Source organism: Molothrus aeneus, chromosome 1 (assembly GCF_037042795.1).
Source record: "Molothrus aeneus isolate 106 chromosome 1, BPBGC_Maene_1.0, whole genome shotgun sequence".
In the NCBI taxonomy this organism is placed as follows: Eukaryota; Metazoa; Chordata; class Aves; order Passeriformes; family Icteridae; genus Molothrus; species Molothrus aeneus.
In genome coordinates this window covers 45539135-45553324 of record NC_089646.1, presented here as the reverse complement: position 1 = coordinate 45553324, position 14190 = coordinate 45539135, and the positions used below count along the sequence as shown (strand labels likewise).

General features: G+C 33.8%; 1 protein-coding gene across 1 annotated transcript in view; it reads right to left on the bottom strand.

Annotated features, from left to right (window-relative positions):
- Window positions 1-14190, bottom strand: part of ULK4 (unc-51 like kinase 4) — a 215026-nt gene that overhangs the window by 178086 nt on the left and 22750 nt on the right. The window contains exons 17-18 of the mRNA XM_066556214.1: window positions 13786-13864; window positions 1561-1668 (exon numbers count right to left, since the gene is read on the bottom strand). Of these exons, the coding sequence (XP_066412311.1) occupies window positions 1561-1668; window positions 13786-13864 (187 nt within the window). The remainder of the gene's footprint in view (window positions 1-1560; window positions 1669-13785; window positions 13865-14190) is intronic.

Here is a 14190-nt window from a genome sequence, read left to right as displayed (position 1 = left end):
CAGTATTCTGAAGTTAAATACATTTAGAATAGAAAAATGAAAAGTGCTTTTCTTTAAAAAAATTGAATGGTTAGTATTTCCAAGCATACAAATCACGGTGATATTTTTTAAATTTTACCAAGACATAGTGTCTTGAGCTCATATGTGTCCAAATATTTGTTCCTACACTCTATTCATTTCTTAGTTATACAATAATGCAATGAATTAATATTTGCGTGTGTGTGTATATATAACCAACCTTGAAACGTGACAGAGTTGCCACTTCTATGCAAGTTGTAATGCTTCAAACATTGTAAAATTCATACACAGAAAAATTTGTCAGGCCACATTTTCAGATGGAAAAAAAAAATCATTCTGGTGTTATATAACTAGTGTTAACAGAATTGTTTAAACTATCAGAGTTTAGTTTCAAAATAAAATCAAGCCATGCAAAATATTCCTGCCAAATATTTTCAAGTTGGAGTTTTAAGTTCATTTGTTTGATGATAGCAGGTACAAATCTTTCCTCCTGAGGAAACTGAGCAAGTATTAAAACATAAACTGTGACTGTGGGTGCATTTTTCAGAACATAATTTCACATTATAAGTTGTGACCATGTATTTGACAAATAATTTGGCAATTGTCCAACAAAAATAGGACAACGCTTGTTATTCTGCAAAAACCAAGGCAACCACTACATCTTGTGGAACATGCAAAGGAGCTAGAGGATAAAGAAAATAAAACCTGGAAATTCAGCAGAAAGCCATGACTAAAGCCAGAGTAATGATTCATTTGCCACATTTGCTCCATTACCAACTGCCTTAAACTAGTTAAGCTAATGTCTGAGCATTCAGAGCTATTAGATGATGCTGATTATACAAAGGCTTCAGAGAAGATAAGCTTAGACTTTTTCTGCTTGAAGACACTTTTGTTTCTCTTAAGTAAAAGAGTATTTTATTCTTAGAATAAGGAAAAAACAAATGTGATGGTTTAAAGGATCTGTCAACTCCAATTCTTAATATTGACAGTATTTCTTTTCTACAAATAACCTCCAATTATTTTTAATGCAAACTTATTATTTTTAGACTGAAGGTTTAAATCAGTTTTAATCAGGAATAAACACAAGTCCATTTGAAGTTAGTCAGGATAATTTCATTTCCTTTCCCACTGTGCTGTGAATCCAACTATGCTACAGTAAGATTTAATAGGGACTAGATATATAGATACATGAATATATTAATTTATTGATATTATGGACTGTCCTCACACATTCTATTTAATCAACATTGCTAGCTTAGATCTTTGAACCCTTAGATCTGCCACTTGGAGGCCAGCAGTGTTTATGGTGGTTGATTAAATCCTTCTATGAAGTTAAAATTCTACACTTGAAGAATGCTGTTTAATTAATCTCAGATGAAGTAAATGATTACCATGTTTCTTAAAGTAGAATAAGTATTAGAGAAGACAGGACAAGAAACTGTTGACTATACAAATAACTAACTAATTTGATTTTTTGGTCTAGTTTTCCATAGCAAATTTTTTCACATTTGCCAAATTTGTAAGGATAACTTGCAGTCTTACCTTGCTGGCTATGAGGAAAAGCAGCTCCCCAAGTGCTGGTAGAAAGCATTGCTTCAATTTGCTGTTTCTGAAGTTCTCTCTGATTAGCTCAGTTAAAACTGTAATCGCCTAAATTAAAGAGATCAATGAATAGATCAACTCATGTATTTTGTCAAGCAAAATGTACTGCTAAAAGGAAAAAGCTTTATCTCAAATGTCATCTTACTTTTGGACCCTTCACTTATGTTGAAGAGCTGTTTGCAAGGGATTTAGTAAGCATTGAAGGAAAGAAAAAATAATTATTACAAAACATTACATATGCAATATGGAGAAAAATGCAATAAAGAATTAGTCAAGGTGAAAAATTATCAGCTATCTGTTCTTTCAGTTCCCTCAGGACAATAGAAATAGATCTGCCAGGAAAAGAAAAGCCTACTGCAGTTCCTGTGTTTCTGTCAGGAAATCTGGGAGTTCTCACCACCTCGTTACAAAAAAGAACAAACAACAAGAAACCCCTAATGATGTCCTTTGTGTAGACATCATATTATAGCATAAGAACTATTTAAGTTTTGTCTTCTGATCTCTAAGTTTACAGGTGACTTAGTGTGTAAGAACGGGACATATAATTTTAGTTTTTTGTATTCCATGAACTTCTGCATGCAAAGCATTTATACATATACACGTGTGTGTCTATGTAGATAGATAGATATGTTATTTATGAGGTGGAAGGAAATTAGAAAATTTGATTCATCTTGTGCAGGTGACCTAGTAAGAAATCACTTTCCCATGCAAAAGTATTTGGCAGTAAAGCACTTTTTCTTCTTTGGAGCACCATGGAGTTTTTATCCTCAACTTCCCTTGTTTTACTTCACCTTCTGACCTTAGCAGCTTCATAACTCCAATCTTTGTACAGCAAAATCATATCAAAACTGGAAATGCAGTCTTCAAATCAAAGAAAAAAGATCTACTAAACAAACTTTGACCTTCTGCCCATTTTTTTAAAGTAGTGCTATGCTCATTAACTGGTTTTTTAAACTGCTTTCAGAGCATCTCTACAAATTTTATTCAGGAACTTTAATTAGCCTGCCATTCCAGAGAGAGCTTTACTTTCATATTTAAGAAACAAATGTATCAGTAGGTTTCAAAGATTCTAATATGTCAGCTTGAGAAAGTAGTAGTCAAGTTGATTCAAGTGCAATTCTGCACCAAATGATGAACACATAATGACAGCATTTTCACCTTTATTACATTTCCTTTCTGCAGCTACACAGAATTACTCTTCCTTTTGTGATGAAATGTATTTTGAGAACTACTTTGACTGTGAAACGAATACTATCAAAAGTACCTTGTCAATGTGGCATAAACAGAGATTCCACATACCCATTAGCATCCCTCAACTTCACCCCTTTAGACTGAGGGCGAACCCACCATGACATAGTATTTACACAAAATTGATGAACTATATGATAACACAAGCTGCGGACATATTTCTAGCTAGGCTCTAGCTAAGGACATCAAATCATCATGACACCTAATTACACTTGTTCATTTGCAGGCAGAACTTGAAGAAAACACAAATCAATTTGTACATCTGCTGTACAAATCAAGGCAGGATCAAGGCAGTCTACTCAAAATTATCAGTTTTAATGGTAAATCTCAACCAGCCGACAACCCTATATCAATGCAAAATTGGTTTGCACCTGCAATATTTGTTTTCTCAATGCATGGTTAATATATTTGAAAAATTTGATTACATTATCTAAATATATTTATGTGTGCAGTCCTACAATCCTCTAAAACCTATATTCTATTAAGTAGAACCATGAATTAAGATTTATGGGTAGTAAATTATATATTCACTCTATTCACTTGTACTAAGTTCTGTTTGGCTGCCTTACCACTCAATCAAAACTAAACAAAAGAGTCATTAACATGAAATATACTGGGTAGATTATCCATCTTGTGTTTTGGGGTTTTTTTGTTTGTTCGTCATTAAAATTAAGAATTCAAGATTTAAAATGAATGAAGATTAAATCCAAGAACAATATTTCATATTGGGGAACAGAAATTGTTTTTCACTCTCCCTCTCCTTCAAGATTCTAGGACAAGTTATTTTTATTCTGAAGAGATTCTAGTTATTATTTTTATTCTAAAGTGATAAGAAAATGAGGTAGTCATAATCCAATTCCTACTCTTTCCTCAAATATGACTGAAAAAAAGGTAAAACTGAGTAAACAAAATTCAAATTAAAAAGTAATTTCCCTTCTTGAACACTAAAAAATAATTGCCAAAAATTTAGTCAACACTGCAATAAATTCAAGTTTTTATTTGAAAAAAACCTTTTATTAAACCAGAGGGAAGATACATCTGAAGAAATCTGAGCTGTTAGTGACTGACTTGTGCTAAAATTCTTACATCTTTGACACAAGTTGTATGAAATCCTATTGTTCTTATCTTCATATATTTCTCCATTAAGTGTTAATTTGGGTAATTGTAAGAAGATCCATAAGAATTAAGTACTATAGCAGAAGACACTGAACATGAAATAGTCACCACACATCACAGACAATGCTCATAATCTCTTATATACAAGTCTTTATTTACCACACTCAAATAATGGCCTCATTTTCTCTAGAGAGCACACAGAGTACAGAATTGCCCTGTGATTTCCCTCCCTTCGCTGAACACAATTAAATAATCAAATATTTTACAAGTGCAGGACATGGGGTTCACTGACTATGTCACACACTGAACTGGCAGAGTGTCTGTGCCAATAACCTATTTAAGATCTTCTTGTGTCCTCTGCAATGGAAGCTATGATTCATTGTCTGCATTATAAGCACATTTATGCAGAAATACAAATATTTTTATAAAATAAATTTAATGTTATATAATCTAAAGTGTTCATAATTTCACAAACATTTTAAATGACCTAAAATGAGGAAGACAAACTATTTCCTGCTCTTGACAGGACATTTCTAGTCTTGAAAAGACTGATTTGCACAAGATTTAAAATATTCTTTCATCCTTTCATAAGGAAAAGTGTAAGTCTTGAAAAAAAAAATCTGCTTGGACACTTTGATTCAATATTAAAGGGTGGTATAAATTTTAGGTAAAGAAAGTACCAAAGTTTGTGCAGGAAAATGCACAACAGAAAAATCAGATTTATTTTAACCACGGACCGACAAAGTCTCCTTCTTACCTAGAGTACATTCTTTTTCTTTTCAACCTGCCTATATTTTCCCTTTCACAGAAGTAAAAAGTAATGAACTGTAAGTCCAATGCTGTCTATTAAAAGCATCTTAAATTTAATAAATTACCTACACCTTTTACCCTAGCTGTCAAACTGAGTAGATATAGTATAGTCATAAAAAGAAAAGAAAGAAGAAAATGTCATATCTGGACAGTCATTGCCTTAATTTACAACAATAGTGTGTGGAATTGATCTATTACCTGTGGCAGATTCTCAATCTATTTCAAGCTGTATCCAGAAGGTTCCCTGCTGTTTTGAGAGTCCAGAAGTGAAAATTACAGCATATTCAAAAAAGAAGGTATTTTATACCCTAAGTAGTACAGTGGCAATGTACAGATTTCCAACATTTCTACATCTTTGATCTATTAATATGATTGTCTGCAAGTATTAGTGGAAATTAAAATATCTCCATAATTCTGCAAACCCTTACAGTGTTAAAAGCTGTCTATGTCTCAAGCATAATGGAAATTTTAGCTCATTTTCTTGTGAGTACACACGCATAATGTAATGTGGGCAAATAATGGCAAAGCAATCCGACTTTCCTCTGAGAAAAGCACTCTCACCAGGATGAGAAAGTATGCCATGGTTTTAGTGCCACTAACCAGAATAGAATCTAGAGTAGTATTCAAGCACTCATCTTTAAAAGGGTATATGAAAAAAACCAAAACCTGCCAGCTTTCTCGGAACATCTTGACTCAAACTGGGTCATGAAGTAAGGAGGACTGAAGAGAAATCTGACTGCCAGACTATGGATGTGGCATTAATGCTGTCCAGAATGTAGGGAGAAAAAAACACCCAAAACAAACAAACCCCCCAAAACCAACATATTGCAACTCCTCTAGGTAAAAATAGAAGACAGAAGTGTAACATTTTTCCAGGTGGATACAATGCAAATTTGACTCATTGTAAAAACTCTTATCTTTTCAATTATTCTGTAACTGCTGGAGGAAGAGGTCTTAGTAGATGAGTAGTCAAATCAGATGTCATTAACTCAAAAGGAGATTCAGCTTGCTTTGGAATCAATTCAAGGTCCCAAAGGGATGAAATCAGAAACAAATAGAAGCAATTAACTTATAAATCAGGTACATTTACTAACAAATCAAAAACAGACATAAAAGTAATTTTAACAAGCTTTGGAGTTTGTTTGTTTGTTTGTCTGGGTGCTGGATTTTATTTTCAAGGAAAAAAAATGTTATTACTTCTCCCAGTCTGTCAAGATAGTCATATGAGCACATGAGCTCAGTAGCAGATGTTCATGAATACATCTGATTTCTACCCCAGCCCTTAAGTTTGAAGCTTTTTAATCACAGGAAGGACCAGATAAAAATATTTGCCTCTAACAGCAAGAGATTCTGTTTTCATTTTTGTCCAAGGCAAGCAAAGAAAATGATTGCTAAGGAGCCCAAAAAGCAAAGATTCCTCCCTTCAAAACTCGTCAGTGGCAACCAACCGAAGCTGGTTTACATCTAAAAATGCAAACTAAAATTGGAAATCAGTCCCCACAGAATAAGGGTTAGCAGGACCATCCAAGGAAGTGCTATTTTTCTTTTTTTTTCTCTTCTCTTCCTTGCTTTTACGCTATTCATAAATTGATTTGAAGTTACTCCAAGTCATCTTGTTCCAAGCAGTAGACCTTTTATCCCCTTTTTAGAAGCCTTGCTGATGACCCTCAAAGACAAACGCCCATTGGTAAAATATACATGTAGAATATTTTAGATTTATTATTTCTGCATAGAATATCTCATATTTAAAAAAAATTAGAGGGAATTTCCCACTAATTTTCTTTGAAATTAGCTCCCTTTGAGCACTGCAAATTATTTCATTCTGCTCAGTGAAGATGCAAACTGGACAAAACAACAATCCTTCTCTAAAGAATTCTTTCTTAAAAGTGTTTCAGACTAAAATAACTTTTTTCCCCCCAGATGATGGCTAAAAGGTCTTAGAAGAAAAGCTAGGACTACAACTCATATACGAGTGATCTTGCCTAACAATGGGCCTGGCTTGAGTGTCTTTTAATGCAGTAATCAGAAGGCAGAAGAAAATTAGGCTTTTCAGCTACTACCAGTGTGCAATTTCTATCACAAAAACATGCTGTAGCCTAATAGTGTCAATCAAGCAAATGCTTTAGAGGAAAAGGCTGGATTATTTTCTTTGGTTCCTAGCCTATGATAGGATCAATTCACAAGTGCAAGACAAACGGAGGTGGAAGAAGGGCTCTCTTTCAGGTTAATTCTTTAAGAAATGCACTTTGTTGTAAGAACTAAATAGTTCAGTGTGCAAATTGTACAACAGCATCCATAGACACAAAGTTGCTTGGTATAAAAGAAAATTAAGGTACCAAAAATATATTAAAACCAAATTCTCAGCTATATTTAATAAAAAAATCTAATTAAAAAAAAAGAATTTACAGCATGCCACAAAGAATTGCAATATTGTATGATGCGATTTTGCAAACATCACATAAACAATATCAGAATAATGTCAGGAAATACTTAAGGCCTTACACAGATACGTGTCTTCCAAAGCTAATGGAAAAAATAATTTGTTTCATATCAAGAAGCTTAGGCACAAAATGTTTTTCTATGTAGTCTCTCTTGCTCATGGACAGAATGACAAGTGCACATTTCTGTTGTTGTTCTATTTCTGCAGTCCCATACTGTTGTTATCAGACTTCTAAAGTCCATACCTCCTTAGTGTATTCTCATGGCTGCAGATCTTCACAGCACAGACTCCTTCTTCTGCATGTTGCTCTTTCTTAGTTCAGGGCTCCTTCAAAGCTCTCCCTGACTGGCTAACTTACCCCCTTTTATCCCAGTTATCTTCATTAGTCACAGCTGCAGCCCATCAAGGACAACCAGGACCTCCGGGGGCAAAGCCTATGTACAGATATTCAAGTACAATACATGCATTTTGCTAGGACTCAAAGGCCACCTCTACTATACATTTCTTTTTCTGTTTGTATTTGATGCTTCTGCTGACACTGTAGCAGTGTACGGAAAGCAAATATTTCATGCCTTCCACAGGAAAAAAATGTTCCTACTAAGTTATTTTAACTACAGAAACTCTATTCCATCTAGTTCACCCAGCCTTTCACACCCCAAATGTATCATCAGTGTATATGACAAATATGACATATATATATATAACTTCCAGAGACATAAATATTTATTTGCTGAAGGAAAGGGTCCTAGAGGCACAGGTCATCATCCCAAAAAATAACAGAATTGTAGAAAAAACTAAAAACAACACAGCAGTTTTATTGTCGTAAGAATTAAACTGAAAATAACTACAAACATATCTACTGGCAGCACCACTGATATAATTTTAATGGAAAAATGTACTATTTCACCCATCAAAGAAAACAGAGTAAATTTAATGGACTATGAAAACAGTGTCAATTAAATATCTTTTAGAATGGTAGAGTCTTTGCTTCAGTCAGGCAATTAATTTAAGAAAATTGCAAAAAGTGATTTAATCCTGCAGTAAGCAATGTATGTCTTCTCCTTCCTAGGTGAAAATTTCCTTGTTTTCTACTACCAGCCTGCTTTGGACTTCAAACATAAAGCAAGCGCAATTAATTGGATTGATAAAAATATTTTTTTGAGAGAAGAAAAAGAAGGATCTTCAGTTATGACAAAAGGTCTTAGTATTTTCTCCAATAATCCAGAATTGCCATGCTTGATATATTCACTGTTAATTTAATTATATTTTCATTTTATGTTTATTAATTCAGAAGGACTTTTCTCAAACACACCATGAGTTTCTGTTAATTTACCTGATAAATGTCAATTTTTCATTTGTTTTCCTTCCACGTGCCCCAGGCAAGTATGCAAGTTATAATTCACTGAACCATGTTGTTGAAAATAAATTGAATAAATTTATTATATAGGTTGAAAGTTTACTAGAAGTCACTCAAAAAACTTAAATGGAACCCCTCTCACTGTTATGAAAGTTTTAAGTGACAGTCCTGATCATGTCAGAAAGATAACTGCAAAGTTTTAATCAAGTCACAAAATATGTGTGTATATGAACATGCGTAAATTCTCACACACATTGTCCTACAGATTTTATCTCCTGACTACGGATTTTTTTAATTCGGGTGGGTTTTGTTCCGTGTTGGTTTTTTTTCCATGTAAGTCATATCAGATCAAAACAAGGAAAGGGCCCTTGGAGAAAACAAGGATACACTAAAATTATAATAATATTTGAGAATCATTATAAGGTCATTTTACAATAAAACAACATTAAAACGAAATAGGAACAAATGGCCGAATCAAACCGTTTTTATTTGAAATCACTATAATATGAGCAGACATGACAGGCCTAGAAACAGGAGTTATCAGAGAGGTAAGCTAGGAAATGGACTTAAAATTGGCATTCTGTAAGAATTTGAACGACAACAAACTGTAGACCTTGAGCAATGTAGACACAATGAGCTGGCTAGAATATATATGAGAGTTACAGGTCATAAAACTACACCTGTAACCATACAGATGCTTTCCAGCTGTGGAAAACAACCACTAAATTGTACTTTAATAAAAAGTCAGAAATTAAAAGGCTCAAATTATATGGAGTTTCAGTTCAGATGAAAACAGAAATCTGGATATTTCACCACTTTGACAAAGGAATCAAAGCTCAGCATTATGGAGATATTCTGATATGCTGTCATCCTTCATGGGCTATGCAATTTATTAATTTGTCCGTGAAATACATTAAACCAAAGGCTTTGCAAAGAAGCTTGCAGTGTGAAGGCTGCACCAGGTTCTCTGGACCCTTTAAATACTCAGTAGAGCAGTGGATTGAGGTCTGTTAAAAAACAGGCACAACTGCCTAGGCCATACGGTGACATTGATATTCCCATTTAGCAAATTTGGGAAAGGTAAGGAAAAGGACTAGATTTTGCCACCAGAAAGGCCAGACAGAGAACAACTCTAGGGTTGTGTCCTTCCAGACAGAGAAGGACACTGCTCCCTGACATGGAGGCAAACTGTTAAGTTGCTGTACCATCTCTCAGTAAAATAATAGACTGAGTCTGAAATGTAACATCAGAGTGGCTGCATCCTAGGTGGCAGAGGGCCAGTATATTCACAGAAAAGAAAGGACAATAGCTTCTGTTAATAAATACACCAAATTAGATATACATCAAAACAAGCCTTCCTAACTATGGAAGAATTTTTTTCCTGTAAGATGAAGAACAGAATCCTAAAAAGAATGGGTTTTTTTCACTGAATTTTAATAACCAGTTTCAAAATCTAAATACAAGAATAAAACTTTAAAGTTCAGGTGTTTTCCTAAGATAACTAGCAATAAATAAGAGGAAATTATGTTTCAGATTTATAAAGGGCAATTCTATGGGGGAAAAATTATATTAAGTCAGGAAAAAACATATGACCTATTAAAATCTTTTATTGCAGCTGCACAATAGAAGAAATTGCACATAAAATGTCTTCATCTGCAGTTATACAAGAGATCAATTCCCCTACTGTATTCTAAGAACAGTTTCATTTTTTCTAATCAATGCAATATACTTCTTAAAAATACTTAAATGGAAATAGATCAACTGCAATTGAATTTACAGATATAAATATTCATTTATTCTAATTTTTTCTAATATGACCTACATACTCGAATACATCAGCAGAATAAAGATAGTACACAGTTCCCTGCTTCGCTAGTCTGTAAAACAGTAGTTTACTTGCATTTTATTTTGTGTTTTAGTGACCTCTGGTGGTTATATTCAAAGGAAACTGCTGTTCCCTGCTTGCTTGAAAAAAAAAAAATTAAAAAATTTTAAAACCCCAAAACATTAATTTTTCAAAGACAAACAAATTAAAGGCTTTTTGCATGTATTATGTGAAAGTTTACTTTAGCCTGTAAAGGCTTCTTTTCTTTCCTAAAGTTTTTCTGCCTCTTTAGAGATTAATGCTACTACTATTGATAATACCATTTTAACAACAACAACAACAACAAAAATGTAATGTTACTGATTCAAGCTCAAGGATAGAGTAACTATCCTTAAATAAATGTCTAAGTGGGTAGAAGGCAGTAGGGGGTGGAAATAAAGAGTTAGCTTTTTAATATGTAAGGGCCAGCACTGGCAACCTGCACAAGTCTCTACCAGGTCCTGTGCTGCTTTGAAAGTACAAAAGAAATCACAAGTGATGACTGTATAATGAGGTAACAAAAAAAAACTGCAAAGGGGCCATGACTGAGTGAAAACAACCGGAAAGAAAGCTTGATGTAAATAGCACACTACACATATGGTAAAATGATTCCAGAATCATATGTTCACAAGCTCTCAATTGACTTTTCACACTTGGGAACAAATTTAGGAGCTAAAGGAGATTACTTCTGTTTAACACGTCAAAAAATCAAACAGTTATCAAATCAAATTAGGAGGTACTAGGAACGGAAGAGGAAGGAAAACACAAAAAATCCTACCAAGAGACAGATCTCCTATATCTTCAGGCTGTAAGACCTGGATCACAGAGTGTCATTTTAGATTATGTTGTTCAGCTCAAGACACTTGATTCTGACATTTCCTAAATCACAACAGCCACGAATAAACTTCACTTGGAGCATCAGATGGCTCATATGAGAGGATAAATTATACCATTATATTTAATTCTGTATATAATGCTGATAACATGTTTTGCTTTGTGGTGGGGTCTTTTAAGCATCATACAACATAAAACAGCTGACGGTTAACAAGAATGTTCAACCAACTCACAGATTCCTCTGAAGGGAGCAGAGGGGAATACATCCCTAGGTGAGAAATTCATAAATGACTCCTTCCTATTTTTCCTATAAATTAACTACTGAATTTTGTGTACTGCCTACAGTTATTTGATTTTACATTATATATGCACAAATAAATTTGAACACATGAAAATATTAGAATTCAATGGGTTTTTTCCTCATTCTAATTTTTTGTAAGCACTAAAATATTTTTTAGTTCAGAGATATTACTTTGAGAGAAAAAAGTTTGGAATGAATGTCATTAAATAAAGCACAGTAGATGCATTTTTAACTCAGACCTGTTAATTTTTTAAAAATTCCTTATTTTCTCAATGAATGTATATAAAAACTAATTTTAATTAACATAAGAATGGGGCCAGAAAGTTAAAATGAAAGTTACTTTTTCATTCTAGTCCTTCAGTTTAAATGTCACTGGTCCTGGGCTTAACTTGGTTCCTGACGTATCTGAATACTTCTAAAAATGCTAAATTCCATTTGTGAATGACTCGTATGTTCAAATAAAAAAAGCACTGGAAACATTTTGAGCAAAATAATATTACAGGTCAATGCATAACTGTGGCAGCAGCTCTCTGGCCACAGAGAGAAATGCACAACTTTCCCAGGCATTGTCCTGGGAAAGGCTGTGAGAAGATCAGAGAAAAGAATGATAAACAATTCTTATCTTCACTTGCTGCACCTGTTGTTGTGAACATGTGGAATGTGTTATGGAGATTTGTTTACCAAAGCGTGGTTTCTTAATTGGCCAATGCTGATGGTGTTTAGATGGAAGGACCAATTGGGTCCACCTGTATGGTGACTGTAAGGGCGATGGGTTTCTTAATAAGTATAGAATAACAAAGTGATTGATCAGCCTGCTGAGAATCATGGAGTCAATGCTAATTATTACCCAGCTGGGGGCCTGCAGCAACATATAACTACTCCTGTCTATTGCTTTTAAACACAAATGCTGACTCGGATATGTGTTTTCTGATGTAAACTAGGAAGCGAGGGAAATATGTTTAGCTATTGCTGTGTTTAGCTACTGCTAAACATATTACTTGCTAAGCACCTGAACAAACACCTGAAGCCAAAAGCCATATGGGCATCTCAAAATTACTTTTGAGTATTTTAACTTTAAGAAGTTAAATACCAGAAAAAAGTCTGCCACATTAAAGAGCACACTTAAATTGTGACCTGGAATTCAATTGCTGTGAAACTGTCAGTATTGAAAGACTTTTACTAAACTTCAGTGACTGTAACTATAAGTACGTTTGCCCCACTCTGGAACTCCACAAAACAAACAGCAAACATTAGACAACAACAATAGTGTTTTGAGTTCAGTTTTCACTACAGAATGGCAACGTTAATGGCAACATAGCAAGATATTCACAATAATCTCTAATATTCATTAAGAAGAAACCAGAGGTACCTAAACCAGCAAAAACTTCCTTAGTTGCATTTCCAAATACTCAGGTATTAACCACTAATTGTTTTTTCCTACACCAGATCTGCACAGCACGCAGGCCTGTTTACAGCTTGTGTTTAGCAGTTGGGTCTTACACTCAAACATCCACTAAACTGAAGTTCTGGCTTTACCTCATGAAGAAGAAATGATGTCACTCTCACACTTGAAACAGACATTAAATAGCACATTCTGTCAAGATTTCACAATTTATGTGCATGTGTCACATGCAAGAAAAGGACAATAAGACAATCTAATCAGTCTCCTGTTTAAGTCAACTACTGACCATGTATAATACCAAACAAGAACTAAAAATGCTTTTCTTCTCCAAAGAAAATTACTTCCCCTTCATTACACACATTCTTCAAGAACTGTAAGAAACCTCAAATTAGTCCCATCTCAATAAATTCTTTTTTGAAAAAAATTCTCTAAGAATCAGTTGTACTATTTTATACTAATTACAATAATTACATTTCAGGATAGCCAAATGTGTCAAAGTTTCTTCCTCCACATGCACAAAAGTATGACTGTGACTACTTGACTTTATGAAAAGGAGGGAAAAATGCTAGTTTTATCATTGGTGGCCACGGGTTAGTAAAGATCCGAGCTACAACTACATAGAATAAGCTCATAAATTTATACATTTAATTAATTGATTATATTACGCTTTACATATATGAGTTAAAAATAAAGCAAGGGTCGAAACAAAAAATACTGTGAAAGCTTCTGACATAAAGAGAAAAAAAAAACCCTGCTGGAAAAAAAAAAAAAAAAAGAAAGAAAGGAAAGTTACCTCAGAAACAGGTACATTTTCTTCAAGTTCAGATGTGTGTAACGCCAGTAAACCAATCACTCGAGCAATGTTAGCACGTCTGTGTATCAAATAAATATTTTGTAGGTGCAGGAAATATAGTTACAAAGTACTACAAACACAATTATATCTTGTTTATAGTCTACACAGGTTGCTAAGGGCAGAAAAATTTGACATCTTATTTACTGCTCAGATTTTCTTCTTATTTCTCTTTTCTTTGTATCAACAAGTTATTCCAGCCCAATTTAGCAGTAATTATATGCATAAAGACATGTCTTTCCTCTAGCTCTGAAGTGTGAAAGTTCTTTAGTTTGTTAGGATTACTAATAGTCATGCTCATGTTCAGTTTTTATATAATACAGAAAACTCCTACAGATAATTTAGACT